Consider the following 21,552-nt stretch of genomic DNA (forward strand, 5'->3'; position numbering starts at 1 on the left):
TTTCATCACACATTCCTTGAAGCCAGCAACACAAACACGGGTGTGGGGTGGGTGGGAAGGGACGCACCGCAGTCATACCCCTTGTTTTGCCGGGTACGAAGAATCTCCCAGCCAGCATCCCGGCTGGGGAATTCTGGGAATTGTAGTCCGAAAACTAACCCACCCACCAACTCCCCGCGCGCAAAATCTGAGTGCTTAAGATAACGTTCCCTTCGCTCCTCTTTCTTTGGGTAGCAGGTTGTGAAGGGAGACCGGAGCGCAGAGACCCGGAGACGCGAAGGAAGAAGCGGCGCCCTGCTTACCATGGGGGAAGGACGGTGGGAGGAAACAGCGGCTCTCTGCCTCTTCTGCCCCACGGAGATCTTGAATGCGCAGAGTCCCCTTCTCTTCTCTTGCCTTCTTCTTCTTCTTCTTCGCTTTCCTTCTCCTTGTCTCAGAAGAAGGGCGTCTCAGCGCTGGACTTTTCTTTTTCTGTCTGTGTTTCTAAACTCCCCTTCTGAGCTCAGCCCCTGAAACCACAAATCCCACTTCCTGAGCGTTAGGGGAGCTTCTGCTGCTGCAGCAACACGACCGACAACTTTTTTCTGTGTTGCTCCCCCCCCTTTGTCTTTCTCCAAATCCTCACCCAAAAATGAGCCTCTTCCACCCCCCCCCCGTTTCTTTTTCTCCCTCCCTCCTGCCCTTGTGTCTGTTGCCGGAAATCTTCTGCCTGAGGTGTACAGACACTGTCAAGCCAAGCTTAGGACCAAGCCAGTAATAACTATGATGGTTTTTTATCCTGTTCTTCAACTCAGAGTTAGAACAAGCTACTTTTTTTTGGACTGGCAACTCTCAGAATCCATCTGGACAATTCTGGGAGTGGTCCTTCAGTAAAGTACCTTGACCAAACTCTGTAAATCACAATGTATCATTCTTAAATGACTTGAGGTTGAGCTGCTGTCAGCAGGAAAGGCTGGAGATAAATTAAGTCAATGCTAAAAAAATACTGTATTGGAGTATACAGCACTCATGGACATAATATGAAAAGATGGGTTGTCATTTCATTGATTTTCTATATATTTTCTCTTTCTAAATCATTAATTAATACTGGTCTCCCTCAACCTACTGCCCCACTAGATATTTTGAGCTGCTACCTCTGACATCTCTGTTTAAAAATACGTGGAGGGAAGCAGCTTGCAGATGGCTCCTAGGCTTCATAAATTGCTACCATTTTGCATATAGATAAGAGATAACTTAAGATCCTTTCATGCACTTGAGTGCTAAAGACAGAAGAACAAAGTAATTCATTGACAAACTAGCTTCCTGCAATAATACCTGGGCATCAGACAGACTGGAAGAATTATACCAGAAAAATCTGGATGTCCCGGACAACCTAGATAGTGTGGTTGCTGACCTTGAGCCAGATATCCTGGAGAGTGAAGTCAAGTGGGCCTTAGAAAGCATGGCTAACAACAAGGCCAGTGGAGGTGATGGCATTCCAGCTGAACTATTTAAAATCTTAAAAGATAAGGCTGTTAAGGTGCTACACTCAATATGCCAGCAAGTTGGGAAAACTCAGCAGTGGCCAGAGGATTGGAAAAGATCAGTCTACATCCCAATCCCAAAGAAGGGCAGTGCCAAAGAATGCTCCAACTACCGTACAATTGCACTCATTTCACACGCTAGCAAGGTTATGCTCAAAATCCGACAAGGTAGGCTTCAGCAGTATATGGACCGAGAACTGCCAGAAGTACAAGCTGGATTTCGAAGGGGCAGAGGAACTAGAAAACAAATTGCTAACATGTGCTGGATTATGGAGAAAGCCAGAGAGTTCCAGAAAAACATCTATTTCTGCTTCATTGACTACGCAAAAGCCTTTGACTGTGTGGACCACAACAAACTATGGCAAGTTCTTCAAGAAATGGGAGTGCCTGACCACCTTATCTATCTCCTGAGAAATCTATATGTGGGACAGGAAGCAAGAGTTAGAACTGGATATGGAACAACTGATTGGTTCAAAATTGGGAAAGGAGTATGACAAGGCTATATATTGTCTCCCTGCTTATTGAACTTGTATGCAGAATACATCATGCGAAAGGCAGGACTGGATGAATCTCAAGCCGGAATTAAGATTGCCTGGAAGAAATATCAACAACCTCAGATATGCAGATGATACCACTCTGATGGCAGAAATTGAGGAGGAATTAAAGAACCTCTAAGATCATGGCCACTGATCTATTTGCCATCACCTCCTGGCAAATAGAAGGGGATGATATGGAGGCAGTGACAGAGTTTACCTTCTTAGGCTCCATAGTGACAGCAGCCACGAAATTAAAAGATGCCTGTTTCTTGGGAGGAAAGCAATGAGAAACCTCGACAGCATCTTAAAAAGCAGAGACATCACCTTGCTGACAAAAGTCCACATAGTCAAAGCTATGGTTTTTCCAGTAGTGATGTATGGAAGTGAGAGTTGGACCATAAAGAAGGCTGACCGCTGAAGAATTGATGCTTTTGAATTGTGCTGGAGGAGACTCTTGAGAGTGCCCTGGACTGCAAGGAGAACAAACCTATCCATTCTGAAGGAAATCAACCCTGAATGCTCACTGGAAGGACCCATCCTGAAGCTGAGGTTCCAATACTTTGGCCATTTCATGAGAAGAGAAGCCTCCCTGGAAAAGACCCTGAAGTTGGGAAAATGTCAACGCAAGAGGAGAAGGATACAACAGAGGATGAGATGGTTGGACAGTGTCACTGAAGCTACCAATGTGAATTTGACCAAACTCTGGGAGGCAGTGGAAGACAGGAGGGCCTGCCGTTCTCTGGTCCATGGGGTCACGAAGAGATGGACACGACTTAACAACGAAACAACAACAATCAGCCAGACTGCTGTCTTTTAAGGTAAACATTTTAGGTAGCTTGGAGTTATTACCATATTATATCCTGTACATCCTAGTTTTGCACATGCTTATTTGGAAGGAACATACATGGAGTCCTAAGCACAGTAAGTTCAGGAACCAAGCACTCAACTAGAACCCAGATATCAGAGGTGATCCAGACTGGAACTCCATAGCTTAGGAGAAATAAGGCTAAAATAATGGTTAAAGATAGCTTTGCTAGTATCTATATACATCTGTTAATGAGACATATTGAGGTCTGAGACAGAGCAACAAATGGTACCCTTCAACCACCCAAATAAGATCCATAATACAAAAGGCCAGACAAGTACCCAAAGCTAGCCAGCACTTCACACCATCTCTGGCAATAAAAATGCCATATTAACATAAAGAGACTAGCTAATCTGCTGCCCTTTCAATTATTCTCAGAGTCTGATACCTGAGGCAGCCACCTCATACTATCCAATGGTATGGCCAACCTTCCCTATCATCCATATCTCATTGCATTTGTTGATACCTGTGATGGAACCCTAGCCAATTTTGCACAGTAACAGAAGAAACAAGGTGGTTGACTGGTGGGATGCAGGAGGTGAGCCTATCCAGGAGCCCCCGGAGGAGTAAAGGCCAGAAGAGCTAGAGAGAAGAAGAGACATTAATTTGTAACCGAGGAGGGAGGATGTGTATTTTGTCAGTAACTTAAGAAAAGCTTATGTTGAACTCTGTTTTCCTTACCAGCTGTTACTTTGTAATAAAGAAGATATCGTTTTTATATCAGTTGGTCTAGTACGTTTATAGCTGGCGTCAAGGCCTTTAAAGGCAGGTTATTTTAAAAGTGGCAAGCCTGGGTAGAGGCTGGTCACAACACCAATCAGAAGCTATGAAAGGGCAGAGAGGGAAGTGCCAGAACAGAGAGGAGAGGCTACTTAGGCATCACTAGTAGTTGCAGTTTCTGAGGCTAAAATATTTACGCTTTCTGAGCAACGTTCTCAAAAACTGCTAGCCCCAAAGTTCCTTATTGTTAGGAAGGAGGGAGAGATTGATGGCAAGAGGGGTGTTAGGTGTGATCTATGTGGTTATTGGATTACACTTTTATCTCTGCATTCCTGTAGTACTGTGAAATGGCTTCTTCCAACCAAATTCAATTGTAAAAGAATGGTGTGCAAAATTACTCCTGTGCCAGTGCATTCCAAAGCTCCCTAGCCTCGGGGAATTGTTTCCACATCCCTTAGAAGGATGCCTTCAGAACTATGGCAAATAGTTCTTACATTGCATGGGATTCTCACAAAATACAGTGGTGCCTCGACTTACGGATGTCCCGACATACAACCATTTCGAGTTATGACCAGCTCCAGCCACAAAATTTTGCTTTGACTTGCGACCGGAGCTTCCACTTACAAACAGGAAAAGGGCAGGGAATTCAAATTGCTAACTGTTGGTGGCGAAGAGGTTGCTTCTTTGTAGCTCTTTTGCCCCAGCAGTTAGAGAGTGTGCGATCAAAGAAGGCTTCAGATTGCCTGGTAAGGTGCTACTTTCTACTATTCAAAAACTGCTCTGGGTGGGTTTTGCAGTGTGGTTTTGGACTGGGTGGTGGGATTATGTTTCTGTGATGTGATGGGTCTTGCAGGGTTGGTTTGCTTTCTGCTTTTATTTATTTGTTTGTTTGTATGTTTGTTTGTTTGCATTTCCAAAGGGTCTTGCATGGTTGGTTTGCTTTCTGCTTTGCTTTTTTTTTGCATTTCCAAAGGGTCTTGCACTGTTTCTTTTCTTTTTTTTCCCTTCAGCTGGAACAGATCAATCGTGTTTCTGATGGGCCTTGCATGGTTTGTTTGCTTTTTGCTTTGCTTTTTTTGCATTTCCAAAGGGTCTTGCATGGTTTGTTTGCTTTTCTCCCCCCCCCTTCACCCAGAACAGATTAATCATGTTTCCGATGGGTTTTGCAGTAGTTTGTGGGGTTTTGGTGATTTTTTCTTCACCCGGAATGGATTAAATGCATTTCAATGCATTCCTATGGGAAATGATGCTTCAACTTACGACTATTTCAAGTTACAACCAGAGTTCCCGGACCGATTAAGTTTGTAAGTTGAGGCACCACTGTAGTCACACATATTGGGTCTCATTATTATTCTGTATGTGTCTTGAAGCATGCCTACATCTTGCATTGTTGAGCTCAGATTGGTAGGGACTAAGTAATTTACAAACAAGTAGTTTAGCCTAGAAGTGTTGAGACTGCATTACTCCAATTTAACTACCCAGGGATTATTGCCACAGAAACTTCACTGTGGTCAAGCAACTCCACACTGCTTGCACATTATTTTTCTGCCCCTGGCAAGCACAACTGTGATGGATATTTTTCTGCAGAGGTGACACTTTCAGTAGTGCCACATAGACAGATTGGACTTCACTGCCAGGTATGCCATCAGTTTCTTGAATGCTTAAGAACTCTATTTTATCCCCATCATTCCATACACATTGGTGTACAATACAGAGAAGAAGGTCCTCATATCTGCTCTATCACTACAGGAAACAGAGGTACACAACGAACTGGCTTGTATAGAGTTCAGACCATTGGTCCATCTAGCCCAATATTGCCAATTCTGACTTGGCAGGAAAATTCAAGATTTCAGGTGGCAGTTCTTTTCTAGCAATGCCTGTCAAATCCTGATGGTCTCCCAACCACGCCTAGCCCTGCTTAGTTAAAAAAAATAAAAGAGGAGATCAATGGGTTCACAGTAAGAAAGGCTAGTGTTGTTGCAGTTATAAATGTCATCCACAAAATCATGCATGATGGACTATCAATGGCTACTATAGAGTGGTGCAGATGTATGGTTTTGGACGACAATTCCCATAATTTCCAGAATTCCCTGGGCAGCTATGTTCAAAACCACCAATCTGTCCTCTCTAATGGCTATTAGGAATACATATTCTTTCATGAGGGACGATATTGTTTCACTCATGTTCTGCTTCTTGACCAAGAAACAGTGAAAAGAATTCTAGTTTACAAGAGCGTTCCGTTTGATCTGAGAAGGTTCTCCTCATGTTTTATTCCAGTTTCCCCTCTCTGCATTCTACTTAGACCAAAAAGGCCAGTCTATATGCCAGGAGAAGGTCTCCAGATATTACTAAGAATACAAGTCCGAAGTTATGTAATCCCTCAGGATTGGTTATGCTGGTTAGTACCAAGGGGAGGTGTAGGCCAAAAACAGGGCCAGTTGGTTTCCTCTTCTTTGCACACACACACACACAAAATCAGTGGAGATGAATCTGAAAAACAATATTAAAAACACAACACAATACAGTGATGGAACTCATCCTTGTGTCTGTACACATACCTGAAATTCTGGATAAAACAGGGGTGGGGTGGGGGGGGAGGCAAAGAAGGGAGGCAGGTGGGATTGGGGGAAAGGAGAAAGGGAGGGAAATGGATTGCTGAGACAGTGTGTTTGGAGAAGGAAAGTGAAAACGGGGAGATCTAAGCCTCCCCATTGATCTGCGGGCCTAGCGAGGGGGCGCGGAAGGGGGGGGCAACCTGGTGTTAAAACCGTGCCCTCCCTCCTGATTTTGTTTTATTTTCACCCCCCCCCCTTTAAGGTCGACAACCCTAGAATTAGCTATGGAGTGACTGGCCTCCCCCTCAGAGCATGTTGTGGAAACTCTGGCGGGGAGAAACACGCCCAGTGGCGCGGCTGAAAATACCTCGACACCCACCCGGGTCGCCAGGCTTGCTCATTTCCCTCGGGATCTTAGGTAAGGCTTAAATTTGGAAAAGGTGGGAGGACTTCTCGCTTCTCCTTTTCGACCGGAGATGGCCCTACCTAGAGCAGGAGTCGTGTCCTCTAGCGGGAAAAGGGGCTGTAAGCGCTCTCTCTCTCTCTCTCTCTCTCGCTCTCTCTGTGTGTGTGTGTGTGTGTGTGAGAGAGAGAGAGAGGGGGGGGGGAATGAAGACTCCCTTTAGAAAGAGAAACCACGGACTAGAAAAGCCTGTAGCCGCCCCCCTCTCTCTCCCCCCCGTGCCTTTCCGGGGCCTGGGGCGGAAAGCGGGGCCACGTTATTAAATCTCCGAAGGTGCCTGCGGTCGCTGCAGCCGGGCCAAAGTCAGCAAGGCTCTGGAGACCGGCGGGAGGAAAGAATAAGCGCGGCTGCCGGGTGCGTGTGTGCGTGCAGGGCCTGTATCGTTATGACTACCCCCGTTTTAGCAGAGCTTTGGTTAACTCCGTGCATGAAATCACACCGCCTGTAAAATTAGAAAAAACCACAGGGTTCATACAGACACAGAGAGAGACAGGTAGTGGTAGTGCATCCCCTCCCAATGCAGAGTCCCACAGTCAGTGTGTGTGTGTATGTAAAAAAAGACTTAGTGCACTGTTGTGAGGTATTTTGTTTGGGCTCGAGGCTCCGATGCGGAGAACTTGATGACAGGCGGAAAACAACAGGTAAGGCCTTCTCACTGGGCTCCCACTGCTGGAAAAGTCTAGGCCTGGCAGTAAATCTGTATGGTGTTGATAGTCGTGCAGGTGTGTAAGAAGAGGGTGTCTTATATAGCCAAGGTGGGCCCAAGACATGGAGGCAGAAGGGGAAATGGTGGTGCCTCCCCTACCCCTTCCATGTCAAGGGTTAGGGGATCCAAGCTTGGCTAATTTATTTTGGCAGCTGAGAGAAGCAATACTGTATTGTATATCACATACAGCTTTCCCTAGTAGTGAGTGATAAATACAATAATATGTATATATTAAAAATAATTAGCAATTTGTTGCCCTTTTTTAATACTCCAGATCTGCTAAAGCAACCACCTCACTCTGCTTAAGGAGAGTGCTGGCTGCCTCCTTTTATTTTGTAATTACTGTAATAACAAGTAGTTACAAATAACAAAACTAAAATACAAACTCAGTAGTGACTGCACAGAATACACATTAAACATTTCCCATCCGTGCCTCCTTCGCCCTTGGGACTAGATAACTAATGATATCAATTTGTACCACTTTTCACCGCATTCCTTTCCAAAATACATTGATTCTTCTGCTGGTATATAGCCTTTCTCCTTCGAAAAGACATGCTCCAAGTACAGTATAAATTCCATACATCTTTGAAATGGTTAGACTTTGCCATTCCTCTTCTTATTTTCATTTCTCACGTTAACTTAGCATTAATTGCTAGACTCCACATTTCTTTATACCAATCTTCAAGATTAATTTGCTTGTCGCTTTCCCAATTCTTTGCAAATATTAATCTTGCTACCATAACCATTATAACAAACTCTTTCTGACCTTTTTTTTTCAAATTATCATTCTTAATTATGTTCAGGAGGACAATAGTTGCTGATATCTGAATATCACATCCAATAATTTTCCTAATTCCTTTAAAAACCAGTGCCCATTCTTTCTTATTTCACACATCCACCACATATACATAAAGGTAAAGGTAAAGGTTCCCCTTGACATTTAGTCCAGTCGTGTCCAACTGTAGGGTGCGGTACTCATCCCCGTCTCCAAGCTGTAGAGCCAGCGTTTGTCCATAGCCAGTTTCCGTGGTCACATGGCCAGTGCAACTAGACAGGAACGCTGTTACCTTTCCTCATGGTGGTACCTGTTTATCGCATTTGCATCCTTTCGAACTGCTAGGTTGGCAGGAGCTGGGACAAGCGACAGGAGCTCACTCTGTTGCGTGGATTCAATCTTACGACGGCTGGTCTTCTGACCATGCAGCACAGAGGCTTCTGTGGTTTAACCTGCAGCGCCACCACGTCCCTGCCACCACATCTGCATATGGGTCCCTTTTTCCTTTTTACATCTTCAGCGTTGAGATGGTCTATTTTTATTATATTCAGTCTTACTGGAGTTAAATACCATCTCCATGCTACCTTATAACAATTTTCTTTTACCATTATAGACATATTCTTCCTTATTCTTCGTGACCATATCTTATTCCAGTCCTTTCCTTTAATCTCTTCCTCAAAGTCCTGCCACTGTTTTTTCATCATTGCTTGATCAAATCATGAATGCACTAAAATTTTATAAATTACACTAACTGTTCCCTTTCTTTTACTTCCTTCTTTTTGATCTTGTCTTTGTTTGATAATCTCCACAAATTTTGTCAATTTTCTAATCTCTCCCTTTTTTATCAGCTCTAGTCCAACTTTCCATTTGGAGTATGTTTAACCAAAATATTTCCTCTTCTTCCTCCAAAATTTCCTTTATAGTATTATATATATATTTTTCATCCAGCTCTTTACAGTGGTGCCTCGCTAGACGATTGCCTCGCGGGATGAAAAATCTGGAAGACTATTGGTTTTTGCGATCACTATGGTGCCTCGCAAGACTTTTTTCCTATGGCCGTGCTTCACAAGACTTTTTTTTTTAGACCAATGCTTCGCAAGACTTTTTTTTTTTAGATCGATGGAAAGGGAATCTCACAAGACGATTTTTTCACAAGGCGACGATTTTCACTGAACGAATTTAAATTGTCTTGTGAGGCACCACTGTATTGTATTTAGCCCTTTCTCTATTAATACTTATTTAATTTTATTTTTAAGAGCTTTGGGGAAACTGGACCTCTACTACTTGTGGACTCAATATATATCTGTAATTATTCCAGCACTCTGCTGTATTCATCAGAAAGGATTTAGTTATTCTCTTGATTTCTTCTACAACTTTTTCTTTAAAGAAGGCCTCCATTTTGTCAGGGCATTCTGGCATTTCTGGTTCCTTCCATATTAAGTTTCTGTTTTGTACTATATCTGGTATATGCCTAAATTGATTTGCGATGTAATATAATTTAATATTAGGCAAATCCAAGCCCTCCTTTTTGTGGAATATACCACAGGTGGATTTGCTGGAAAAGTTATGTTGGGGGAAATATAAATTCAAAACAAAAAAACAAAAATGTCTCACCCACAACAAAATTCAGCCCAGTCCAGTCAGTCTGGGGATTCTGGAAGCTGTAGTCCAAGAACCAACTTCTCCAAGCTCTGTTTAGCAGCACTTCCTCCCTCATCCTTCTGAGGGGAGTTACCAAGAACTGTATGTGTGAATTTCTGTACACACAAAGCTTGTGCTTTAAAGACTGGTTATGGTTCTTCCTTATACCAGTCAGAAAGCCAGCAGGCAGGAAAATGTTCTTCTGTTGAATTTATGCTTGTCAGTGTTGATTTTAAAAGCATAGGAGCCATGCCCCCAGAAGATGGCAGCAACCTTAAGCAAAGAAAAATTCAAGAATATTCAAAGATACAACATAGCCAAGCAGTTTTCTATGCCCCTGGATATTGCTTATTTTTTCAACCTGTCCTAGGTTTTGTGGAAAGCAATTGTAGGAGAGGAGGAGTGTAGGAAAAAAAATTAACATATACTTTCCAAAGCTTACTGCGCAGCTTGCAAATGAATATAGTATTTTACATGCTGAGAAATACGTGTCCCCTCTATATGTCACTGGACTACAGCTGCCCTGATAACAATGTTGGTTAGCTTGCAGTCCTAATCCTGCAGTATTTTGAGCAGTGGCTCCCCATTTTTAAAATTTCAACAAACTCTCCTGCTTCTCTCCTTTACTATAAACCAACCGTTTTAAAAGCACAAGAACAATTCAATTCATAATTTAAAATGAAAAACAAATCCCAAAACTTAACATTATTTTAAATGGGAAAATAAGTACAACAGATTTTTCTAAATTCCAAAAAAAATCTATCACAGAATTTTTAAAGATGATAAGATTTTTTTCCCTTTATGAAAAACTCATAGAATAATAGAATCATAAAAAAGTGAAGTTGGAAGAGGCCTACAAGGCCATCAAGCCCACCCCCTGCTCAATGTAGGAATACACCCAAAGCATATCTGCCAGGTGATTATCTAAGTTTTTCTTAAATGCCTCCAGTGTTGGAACACTCATCAACTCCTGAGGTAACTGGTTCCACTGTTGTACTGTTCTAACAGGAAGTTTTTCCTGGTACTGTATTTAACTGAAATCTGGCTTCCTTAACTTAAGCCCATTACTGTGTGTCCTGCACTTTGGGATGATCGAGAACAGATCTTGACTCTCCTCTGTATGACAGCCTTTCAAATATTTGAAAAGTGCTATCATATCACCCCTCAGTCTTCTTTTCTCAAGGCTAAACATGCCCAATTATTTCAGCCTTTCCTCGTAAGGCTTGGTTTCCAGCTCCATTATCACTGTTGTCGCCCTCCTCTGAACTGGTTCCAATTTGTTAGCATTCTTCTTGAAGTGTGGTGTCAGAACTGGACAGAATACTCAAGGGGCCTAACCAGTGCTGTATAGAGGGGGACTAGCACCTTGCAGGATTTGGAAATTATACTTCTATTAATGCAGCCTAAAATAGCATTAGCCTTTTTTGTAGCCACATCACACTGTTGGCTCATATTTAGCTTGCGATCTACAACAGTTCCAAGATCCTTCTCGCTTGTAGTTTTGCTGAGCCAGGTATCCCCCATCTTGTAACTGCGATTGTCCCCCCCCCCCCGAGGTACAGTACTTTACACTTATCCCTGTTGAATTTCATTCCGTTGCTTTTGGCCCAGTATTCCATCCTATCAAGATGATTTTGAATTTTGTTTCTGTCTTCTAGGGTATTAGCTATTCCGCCCAATTTGGTATCATCTGCAGAATTGACAAGCATTCCCTGCACTCCCTCATCCAGGTCATTAATAAAAATATTGAAGAGCACTGGGCTCAGGACTGAGCCTTGGGCTACCCCACTTGTTACCTTCTCCCCGTTGGAGAAGGACCCATTAATCATCACCCTCTGAGCATTATTCTGTAGCAAATTCTGCATCCACCTGACACTTGATCTATCCAGCCCACACTTAGTTAGCTTGCTAATCAGGATATTATAGGGCACTTCGTCAAAAGCTTTGCTGAAGTAAAGATGTACTGTGTCTACAGCATTCCCTCTGTCTATCAGGGAGGTGACCTGATCAAAAAATGAGATCAAATTAGTTTGGCAGGATTTGCTCTTAACAAATCCATGTTGGCTTCTAGTTATTACTGCATTGTTTTCTAGGTGCTTACACAATGACCGCTTATGATCTGTTCCAGAATTTTGTCTGGGATTGATGTCAGGCTGACTGACTTGTAATTCCCAGGTTCCTCTTTTTTGCCCTTTTTGAAGATAGGGACAACATTGGCCCTCCTCCGGTCCTCTGGCACCTCACCCGTTTCCCATGATTTCAAGAAAATAATGGATAGTGGTTCTGAGAATTCTTCAGCCAGTTCCTTCAGTACACTCAGATACAGTTCATCTGGCCATGGAGATTTGAACTCCTTCAAGGTGGTAAGGTATTCCTTGACTATTTGTTTATCTATCTCCACCTGCAATCCTGTCCCCCCCCCCACTTACACTTCCAATTTTTTTGGAAGTGCATAGTCTGTCTTATGGGAAAAGACTGAACTAAAACAGGAATTGAGCACCTCTGCCTTTTCTTTCTCCACTACTATCATTTTTCCATTTCCACTGCGGAGCTGTGTCACTATGTCTTCTGTTTGCCTTTTGCTATTCACATACCTGAAGAATGCTTTTTTTATTGCTTTTAGTGTCTCTAGCTAACCTCAGCTCATTCTCTGCTTTTGCCCTCCTAATGCCATCCCTGCATTTCCTTGCTACTTCTCTGTACTCATCCTTGGTACTCATCCTTCTTTCCAGTTCCTTTACATCTCTTTTTTTGTTTTTATGTCCTTCCTGAGCTTTTTGTGAAGCCACACTGGCCTTTTTTTTTGCCACCTCCAACCTTTTTTTCTTTGTGGGAATTGTTTGTAGTTGTGCCTTTAGAATTTCTTTTAGAAGCTCCCACCTTTCTTTGATTCCTTTTCTTGTTAGGATCTGCTGCCATGGGACCTTTCTTATCCTTCTTCTGAGATTATTAAAATTGGCTTTTTAAAAATCTAGCAGAAGTGTGCGGCCACACTCTAATTTCGTTTCCTTTGAAATCAAGAATTCTAGAAAGACATGGTCAATCCTGCCTAGAGTTCCCCTTACTGCCACTTCCCCCACCAAGTCATCTCTGTTGGTCAGAATCAAGTCAAGGGTAGCAAATCCTGTAGTTTCTTTCTCCACTTTTGGTAGGAGAAAATTATCAGCCACACAAGCCAGGAATTCCTTGGAAGGGCCATCCTTGGCAGAATTTGCTTCCCAACATATATCTGAAATCTCCCATCACTGCTACGTCATGTCTCTTTGAAAACCCTGCAATTTATTTTTCAAGAGTTTCATCCACTTCCTCTCTTTGATTGGGCAGTCGGTAGTAGACCCCAACTACCAAGTTCCTTTTGTTTTTTTGCCCCAACTAGATTGATCCAGATACTCTTGATGGGACAGCCAATCTCCTCCTCCTGTATTTCTATCCAGGAATGTGTATTTTTGATATATACTGCCACTCCACCTCCCGTTTTATTTTCTCTGTTCTTTTTTATATCCCTCCACACTGGCCTTTTTGCCTCCTCCCACCTTTTTTTCCTGTGGAATTGTTTGTAATCTTGTACCTTCCTAGGAATATATTCATGTCTCAAGGAGAGTAAGTTCCTCCATTTGTGAATCACTGGAAGGGCATGTTCCCCACTCATGATATGCTTTATGCTCTTGTGATGCATCTCATTATCATCTTTATATTAAGGCTCTCTATGGTTCTCAGATCAATCTATTGAGCTGTTGCTGAGGCCATGCCCTTGTAGACTTATCTCCTCCACCAGATGCCTGGTGAAAACATTTATATATTTTTTGTAAATGGTGTCATGGGTCAGGATTCTGAAACACTGGTGAGGAGACTAGTCTGCCTGGCTAGGCAAGATGACATTTCAGAAGTGAAACATACGATCCAACATATTAAGGTTTAAGAATATGGGAAAGGGTTAAAGTAAAATTCAGTGGCAGAGCACATACTTTTCATGCAGAAGCTTTTGCGTTCAGACCTTGTCATATGCAGTAGAAAGGACTGGTTAACAGATCATGCCTGAGCCCACAGAGAGCTGTTACAAGTTTAGAGTAGACATTATTAAGCTAGTGCTTGGAAAATAAGTGGCTAGGTTTAAAAAAAAATTAGCAAGTTCTGTATTAGGCTAGTTGGGATACTCATGGTCTGAGCTTATATATGTCCCTATCAGGGTGGATTAGATTTAAATCAAATTAATTTGTGATTTAAACAAAACAAATCAGATATTATATTACTGTATATAGTTTTTTGTTCCAGTCACCACACCTGCAATGGGATATTGGAGAGCTGGAAATGGCACAGAAAAGAGGAGTGGCCAAAGGGCACTAAAAGGTTACAATAAAGTTTTAGAGCTTTAAACTGAAAGTAACAGAAAGGGTGATAGAGGTATATGGAATTACAACTAGTATCATGTTTAATATTTTACAAGCAAAACTCCAACAGCAAAAACAGCCACATTAATCTGCCAAGGTGTTGGTGGTCTATGTAGTCATGTATAGTTGCCACCTCATCCAATCCGAAAATAAAATAATTTTTTTTTTTACCCAGTGTGTTGTGTTTTTTATCCAGTGTTTACCCTTGCCACAGGATATGGTGATGGTATCTGGCCTAGATGCCTTTAAAAGGGGATTGGACAGATTCCTGGAGGAAAAGTCCATCACAGGTTACAAGCCATGATGGGGATGTATAATCTCCAGATTTAGAAGGAAGGTACCTCCAAATGCCAGATGCAGGGGAGGGGTATCAGGAGACAGGTATCTCACTGTGCTCCCAGAGGCATCTGCTGGGGCCACCATGAGACACAGGAAGCTGGACTAGATGGGCCCTTGGCCTGATCCAGCAGGGCTCTTCTTATGTCCTTATGGTCACTGTAGCAACTTCTCTAACTGGAGCTTTGGACAAGCATAAATATTCAACAGGATATTGACCTATACATTTTGTTGTGAAAAGAGATAATGGAGAATATACACACACACACATTTCACAATACTAGAGGCAGGATTCAGCTATTGAAGATGAATGATGGAGGATTCTAAAGCCTAGAAAAGTTATTTTGGGTCTACAATTCCCAGAATTTTGGGACTTATAGTCATATATATTTATTTAACTTTTCGGTGCTCTGAGCACTTCTCACAATAATTTGTCAGCCTGTGGAATTGTCTAATTATACAAGATGCAGCAATGCCTGCCAACTTGGATGGCATCAAATGGAAATGAGACAAATTAATGGATGGCTAAATATTGATGGATGATAAATACTGTCTCCAGTTCCAGAGGCATCATGTTGTGTATGCCAGTTGCCAGGCAACACAAGCAGGATGTTGCCATTGCTCCCATGACCCACATGTGGGCTTCCATTAGGGATTGGGTTGGCAACTGTGGGAGCAGAATGTTCAATTAGATAAATCTTTAGACTGATCCAGCAAGCAGTCAGTTGGCTGAAATCCAGTAGTCAGTCACAACTAGAATGGGCCTGTTGAATCAATAGCATGTTAATATACTTGCTTGTATATTCTAAGGATACCTTTAAAAAATTAAAACAAAATATTTGTATACTTTTGTGCCCAGTTGAATATAATATGCATGTCAGTTCAGATCAATGGACTAAAACCGATGCTGCGTATCAGTTTGAAGCAACCAAGGATCCATAATCTCCAGAGGATATACTTTTGAAGAACAGGAGTGCACTCCATTAAAGCTTATGACTAATAAGATTAAACACAGTTACATCTGGACATTCTATCTTCTGTATGGTAAACATGAGGAAAAGGTGTCTACAGCATTCTTCTAAGGTTAATATTTCTAGAGAGACAAAGTATTTGGAATCTGTCTCTTTCAAGACAGTCCTGGGGTGAAATCTCATGGTTAATCCCAGTTAGGGTTGGCTCAATGAAAGACGTGGTGGCGCTGCGGGCTAAACTGCAGAAGCCTGTGCTGCAGGGTCAGAAGACCAGCAGTCGTAAGATCGAATCCACGCGACGGATTGAGCGCCCGTCGCTTGTCCCAGCTCCCGCTAACCTAGCAGTTCGAAAGCATGCAAATGCAAGTAGATAAACAGGGACCACTTTGGTGGGAAGGTAACAGCATTCCGTGTCTAAGTTGCACTGGCCATGTGACCACGGAAGATTGTCTTCGGACAAATGCTGGCTCTATGGCTTGGAAACAGGGATGAGCACCGCCCCCTAGAGTCGAACACGACTGGACAAAAATTGTCAAGGGGAACCTTTACCTTTACCTTTTACAATGAAAGAATTAATGGGATTTGTTAAATCATCATTTATGTAGGTCTCAGTGATTGACTGGATCCACTCTTATTGGGAGCAAGAATTTTATTTCCTTTGAACATTTATTTCTATTCCTGTTGACTCTCTGAAGGCCAGTTCTTATGCAACCTTTGCATACAGTCTGAACACCAAGAAATACAATATTGATAAGTGTCTAGGTGGCCTTGACGTACAGGTGGGCCAAACTGTACACTAAACAGCTTGCAAATAGAAACCCTTACAGTGTTTGCCACTTCTTAGATGTACCTCTGTGAATCTCACACCAGTGGATACTTAGGCCATACAGTTCTATTCCTTAGTGTTTTCTGCTCCTCTAATAATGCCTGCTGAATTCATGGGATACATTTCAGACAAGAAGTGGGCAACTTGGACTGCAACACTGTGCAGGAGTGGTAGACCAAAAGAAAAAAAAGTACAGTGAGCCATCCCCTCAACTAGAGACGTCGGAGCGTGAGAGAGAGAGAGAGAGAGAGAGAAAGGAAGGAAGATAATAGAAAGTGAGGAGTTGAGTGTGGAAGAAGAGAGAGGAAGGGAATCAAATTATGAGCCGCCCAGAGACCTTTGGGTAGAGTGGGCGGCATATAAGTTGAATAAATAAATAATAAATAAAGGGGAAAGAAGAGAAGATTCAAATCTGTTTGGTAGAAGAGGGAGAAAGAAAGGGGTAGGAGGAGTTAATCTTGCCTGTGTGGGAAGAGGATATAGGAGATCAAAGTGGGAGGAGACAATTAAGTATACCCAGAGGAGAGAGAATGAAAGAGAAAAGTAGAGAGAGAGAGAGAGAGAGAGAAAGGTGAACAGAGATATGAAATAGTGTGCGGGTTATTAGATTTCCTTAATTTGAAGGTAGGAGGATTACTGCCTGACCCTGACTTGTCAAAGGAAAAGGGAACATCAACAGAGGCACTAGAATAGACAGTTGTGGTCTTTCCACGGGGACCAGGTCACTTGAAGAAGGTGATCCAACCAGATCAATCCTTCAGCCAACCACCACCAGAGGGAGATTGGGAGTGCTCCAATGAGGAAACCCACTGACAGGGAACATTTTGGACCAGCCCCTCAGTGAACCTTGCCCATTTACAGATGGAGTTCTTGTCTTCACACCATGGACAGTTGCCAGATCTCACTTGTTTTGAACCCATAGAAGTTGTTGTGGAATCACCAAATGTTAAACCAAATAAATCTGTTCATATTTCAAAGGAGGCTCAGTCATCATTTCCCGCCAAAAGAGAGGAGCTGCTTCAAATCTTTTAATGAACCCAATTATAGATGCCCAGCATCTTTCCCCATCAGCTGAGCTGACTAGAACTAATGGGAGTTGTAGTTCAGCCACGTCTGGAATTTCCAACCCCATTTCATGCTATAAACCAACAGCAGTTTGTGGGAGGAGGTAAAGATTTAGTAGCATACCTGAGTCCACAAAATGAGAGTGCAAGAGGAAGATCTTGCCAAGTGAGCCAAGAACGTCAGGCCAGTGTCTGTGGCAATAAACCACTGGGAAATTGTTTTGTAGTGCCAAGGGTGATGAGGGCATAGAACAACATCTCAAGGTAGTGTTCTAAGAATAGGCATGGACCCTTGTATTTATTATGACAATGCTGGAATATAGGAGTGTTTGTGGATACCAAGCATTCCAGAACTAGATCCCAAGGCAATGGGGAGTTCTTCATGTTTTATAATTTGACGTGTCTGGAAAACAGAACACCTTTGCATTCATGGGTCCAAACAGATGACTCTAGGCTTATAGTTGGCCAAAATCATTTTTCCAGACAATAAAATGAAATATCTAAATGCCATGTTATAGTAAAATGTAGGAAAATGATCAAAGTCAAATATCAACTCAATGATCCCACTGTCCCTCTTTGACAGGGGCTGGACTTGATGATCCATAAGGTCCATTCCAGCTCTGCAGTTCTGTGATAATGATTATCGTCATCCCTGTTTTGACCAGTGAACCACTGTTTCCCTTGGCTGTAAATAATATGGCTTCTTAGAGTATGGTAGATCAGCTGTTTCAGTCATCAGAGAGTTTGTCTACACTTAATAGTCATAGAACTTTGATTTCACTTCAACTGCCATGGCTTGATTCAATGGAGTCTTGGGATTTGATTTAGGTATCTGGCCACAGAGCCAGACATTGCGAGTTCAATTCTGCACTGTGCATCTCAAAAGAGCTAGCCTATGGAGTCATTGGCAAGCTACACAGTCCCAGGATGCCTACAGAAGGGAAGGGTAAATCACTTCTGAGTATTGGCTACCTAGAAAACCCTGTAAAGGACGGTCATAAGTAAAACCTTACTTGTTAGCACATCGTCATCGTAATTATAATGTTCTGCTGCAGTTTGGAGTAGTCTTGAGTGCTCTGCCACAGAAAAATGTAAATCTGTTACCCAATTAGAAATCTCAGGATTCTACAGAATGGAGGCACGACACTTGAGGTGGCATTAAAATTGTGTAAATGTTTAATGGACTCCCATTTCGTTCATAGCACAATTGTAACATTTCCATGATGGTAGTTCCTCAGCTAGATAGTAGGAGTTGCCTTTATCAGCATATAGGATGCTCAGGGTTTTGAAAAGAAATTATACTTCCATTTTTTCTGCCTACAAGATGCAGCACAGAAAATGTTTGCTTGCTGAATCACACAGTTTAGATCAACTTTCTCAGGGTTTCTTGGTGGTGGCACTCTGTTTATGGAATATTCTCCTTTGGAGAGGCCTGCCTAGCAGTTTCTTTATGGTCTTTTTGATGCCAGGTGGGGACTTTTTTATTTTCTAAGTCTTCTAAACTGTGAAGTTCTGAAGCCACTCGATGTTAAATCTGTTGCATATTTCTGGAGAAACAATAAAATCCTTGGTGATGTTTTTGTCTCTTTTATGCTGAAATTGTTATTCTATTTTTGTACCATGAATATTACATTTTAATGTTTTATTGTTAGCTATTCAGATAACATCATTCTTAAATGCTATTAACAAATATTGATTCCAACAGTACAGGAGCATTATACAGTACATCCTGCAATTATCTTCAACATTTGGTGTTGAGGTAGACTCCTACCTCAATGAGTAGACTCATTTGTTGCATATAGCCAAGAGCAGTCGACACTACTGACAGATCCACCTTTTACAGTAAACCACCTTGTCTTTTCACAAAGTGTCTATTCTTTATTGTACTTCAGTAGCCAACAGATGTTCACTCATGTAAGGTTTTTTTTGTGAACGTTCAATAGTTCACAGACTTGTACAATGAATTAAGATACCCACTAACTTTGAAAGCAATTTACTAGTTTCCAAGATAAGAGTTTATAACTGATCACATGATTAGCAAGTTTCATAATAACCATTACCTGTGTGGATGCTCTTTTTGTATCATCACAAGCAGAGATGTAAAAATTTACATAAAACTGTCATAGTTTTGCATTTCATGCTTTGGAAAGAGTTCAAAGCAGAAACCTCTCCATTACAAACTGCACCCATATAAAAATGCAACATGAACATTCAGAGATACACTTTTTTTATGGTCCAAAGAGGATATGGGAATAGCAGTATTATTACTGGACTATAGAAAGTTGGAAAGCAGCTGCATTCATTTGCACTGGAATTCCACACACAGTTCTGTGTTTGTGTGCGGACAAATGTCCCTCTGCTATTTAAACATTTAGGACTCACAAATCTGGTTGTATGAGCTTCAGGAGATCTTAGATTTTATTTTTCCTAAACAACTACCTTACACCCAATGCTCAAGCGGAATGGCAAACAAATACAAACTGAGGAGGAGTTTTATTTCAGAGCAATAGGACATTTTGCTACCCGAGGCACAGAACACTATACACCTCTTTTGAAAGTAAATGGGACTTCTAGTTCTGCATCTCCTGCATCTCAGCTGAGGTGGGTTGCTTCTTTCTGCCTGGTGGCAGGACCGGCTCTGCAAAGGAGTCTTACAATATAGCATTGAGGTGAATAGGAACGTCAGCGGTTGAATGAAAAAGGAAAATTCTTCTAGCTCTCTACATGAGCAAAGTTTTGGTTTGCGGCCATCTCTAAAGATCTGTTTCGATGTCACAATGAATATGCTCCTTTAAAAAAAAAGTCCAGTCCCTTCTTTACTAGGGACTGCAGAGAAAGGTTGAACTTTGCAACTATTCCTTTTGACCTGTAAAAAAAGCCAAAGAGTGAAGCCGATGTGCCTTACTTTAACAGCTACTGAGAACTTAAAGCCCTCTGCCCTTTATGGCCACAAGTCTGCATATAGGAAAGACAGAGGCACAGGTGAGCAAAGTCAGAAAACAATAAAATATAATACCACTTCAGCACTGTGTTAAGTGTCTATATCTTGGAATGTCCCCCCCCATCCCTATGCAAGCACCCATTTGAGGTGGCTATTTCAGACATTTCTAGGGCTGTTTTTAAAACAGCATTTCTTCAGTGGGGGAACTGCCACAGTCCAAGTGCAGCATCTCACAGCTAAGTTACACAGAAGAAATTAAAAAAAAAGAAAGGCCGCATCAGAAACTGGCAGCTCTGTGTTCATTTTTTCGCTTTCTTTTCCAGGATTTATAGTTCAGTTCATCCACTTTCTTGACATCAATGTGCTGTGCCTCTCCTTGCTTGACATCACAGGTTGCTACTAAAACAAATGAATAATGACAAGAGATAAGTTTTATCATGTATCAGGGATATCCTGTGACCCTGCAGGATGTTTTGAATTGCATGTCTTATCAGCCCTAGCTAGTAATGCTAATAGTGACTGATCATGGGAATTGGAGTCCAGTTATATCTTGAATTCCCACCCTAAACAAACACTTAATTGGCATTTATTTATTTATTTATTTTAATCCATCCTATTACTGTTATCAGTCTCTGAGCGATTAAGGTCATCTGTTAAATTCCAATCTATAAATTCTAGTTTATGTTGGTTGTAAATTTGTTGTGATTTTGTCATCATTTTTTGCTGCAATTTTGTTTATTTTATCATTTTATTTTGTAACTATAGGATCTTTGTGGTTTTTGATACTATTGTTTTTTTTGTATTTCTTTGGTAATTTTTTTTGCACTTTGTTGTTAAGCTTTTATTGCAATGACAAAAATTATTTTGTTAACACTTCCTATATGTTGTATCTTATTTTAACTAAAAATAAAGTCAGATTTCCCTATACATTGTAGAGTAGGGAATGATGTCTTCACTTAGGATTGACATTTTTGGTGGCAACCCCTTGTTATTTCTAATATGCAGTTGCATTCTAAAATCATATGTTAAAAGACACACAAATTCTTTGCTGTCCCTCCACACACACACACATTTTAGAGTCAAATCAACATGTCATGTTCAAGCCATTTCAATGGTTCTCACCCTTGTTTCTTTCAAGAAGAAATGGTTGGAAGAGTTTATGATTTTGTATCGAGAATAATTTGTGTGAGTCAAGCAAGCAGAGAATTCCTTTTGAAATATCTGTTGCTGTTGTTGTTCCCC

The 21,552-nt window shown here is 41.6% G+C and overlaps 1 protein-coding gene and 1 long non-coding RNA gene across 3 annotated transcripts in view; one reads left to right on the plus strand and one right to left on the minus strand.

Annotated features, from left to right (window-relative positions):
- Positions 1-377: 377 nt before the first annotated feature.
- Positions 378-21,552, minus strand: part of EVI5 (ecotropic viral integration site 5) — a 123,207-nt gene continuing 102,032 nt past the window's right edge. The window contains exon 19 of the mRNA XM_072997950.2: positions 378-509. Coding sequence (XP_072854051.2) covers positions 450-509 — 60 coding nt within the window. The 3' untranslated portion in view covers positions 378-449. The remainder of the gene's footprint in view (positions 510-21,552) is intronic.
- LOC144588633 (uncharacterized) overlaps positions 4,392-21,552 on the plus strand; it is a 38,568-nt gene continuing 21,407 nt past the window's right edge. For both annotated transcript variants that reach the window (XR_013544264.1, XR_013544265.1), the window contains exon 1: positions 4,392-6,617. This is a non-coding gene — a long non-coding RNA (uncharacterized LOC144588633). The remainder of the gene's footprint in view (positions 6,618-21,552) is intronic.

Source organism: Pogona vitticeps, chromosome 4, assembly GCF_051106095.1.
Source record: "Pogona vitticeps strain Pit_001003342236 chromosome 4, PviZW2.1, whole genome shotgun sequence".
In the NCBI taxonomy this organism is placed as follows: domain Eukaryota; kingdom Metazoa; phylum Chordata; class Lepidosauria; order Squamata; family Agamidae; genus Pogona; species Pogona vitticeps.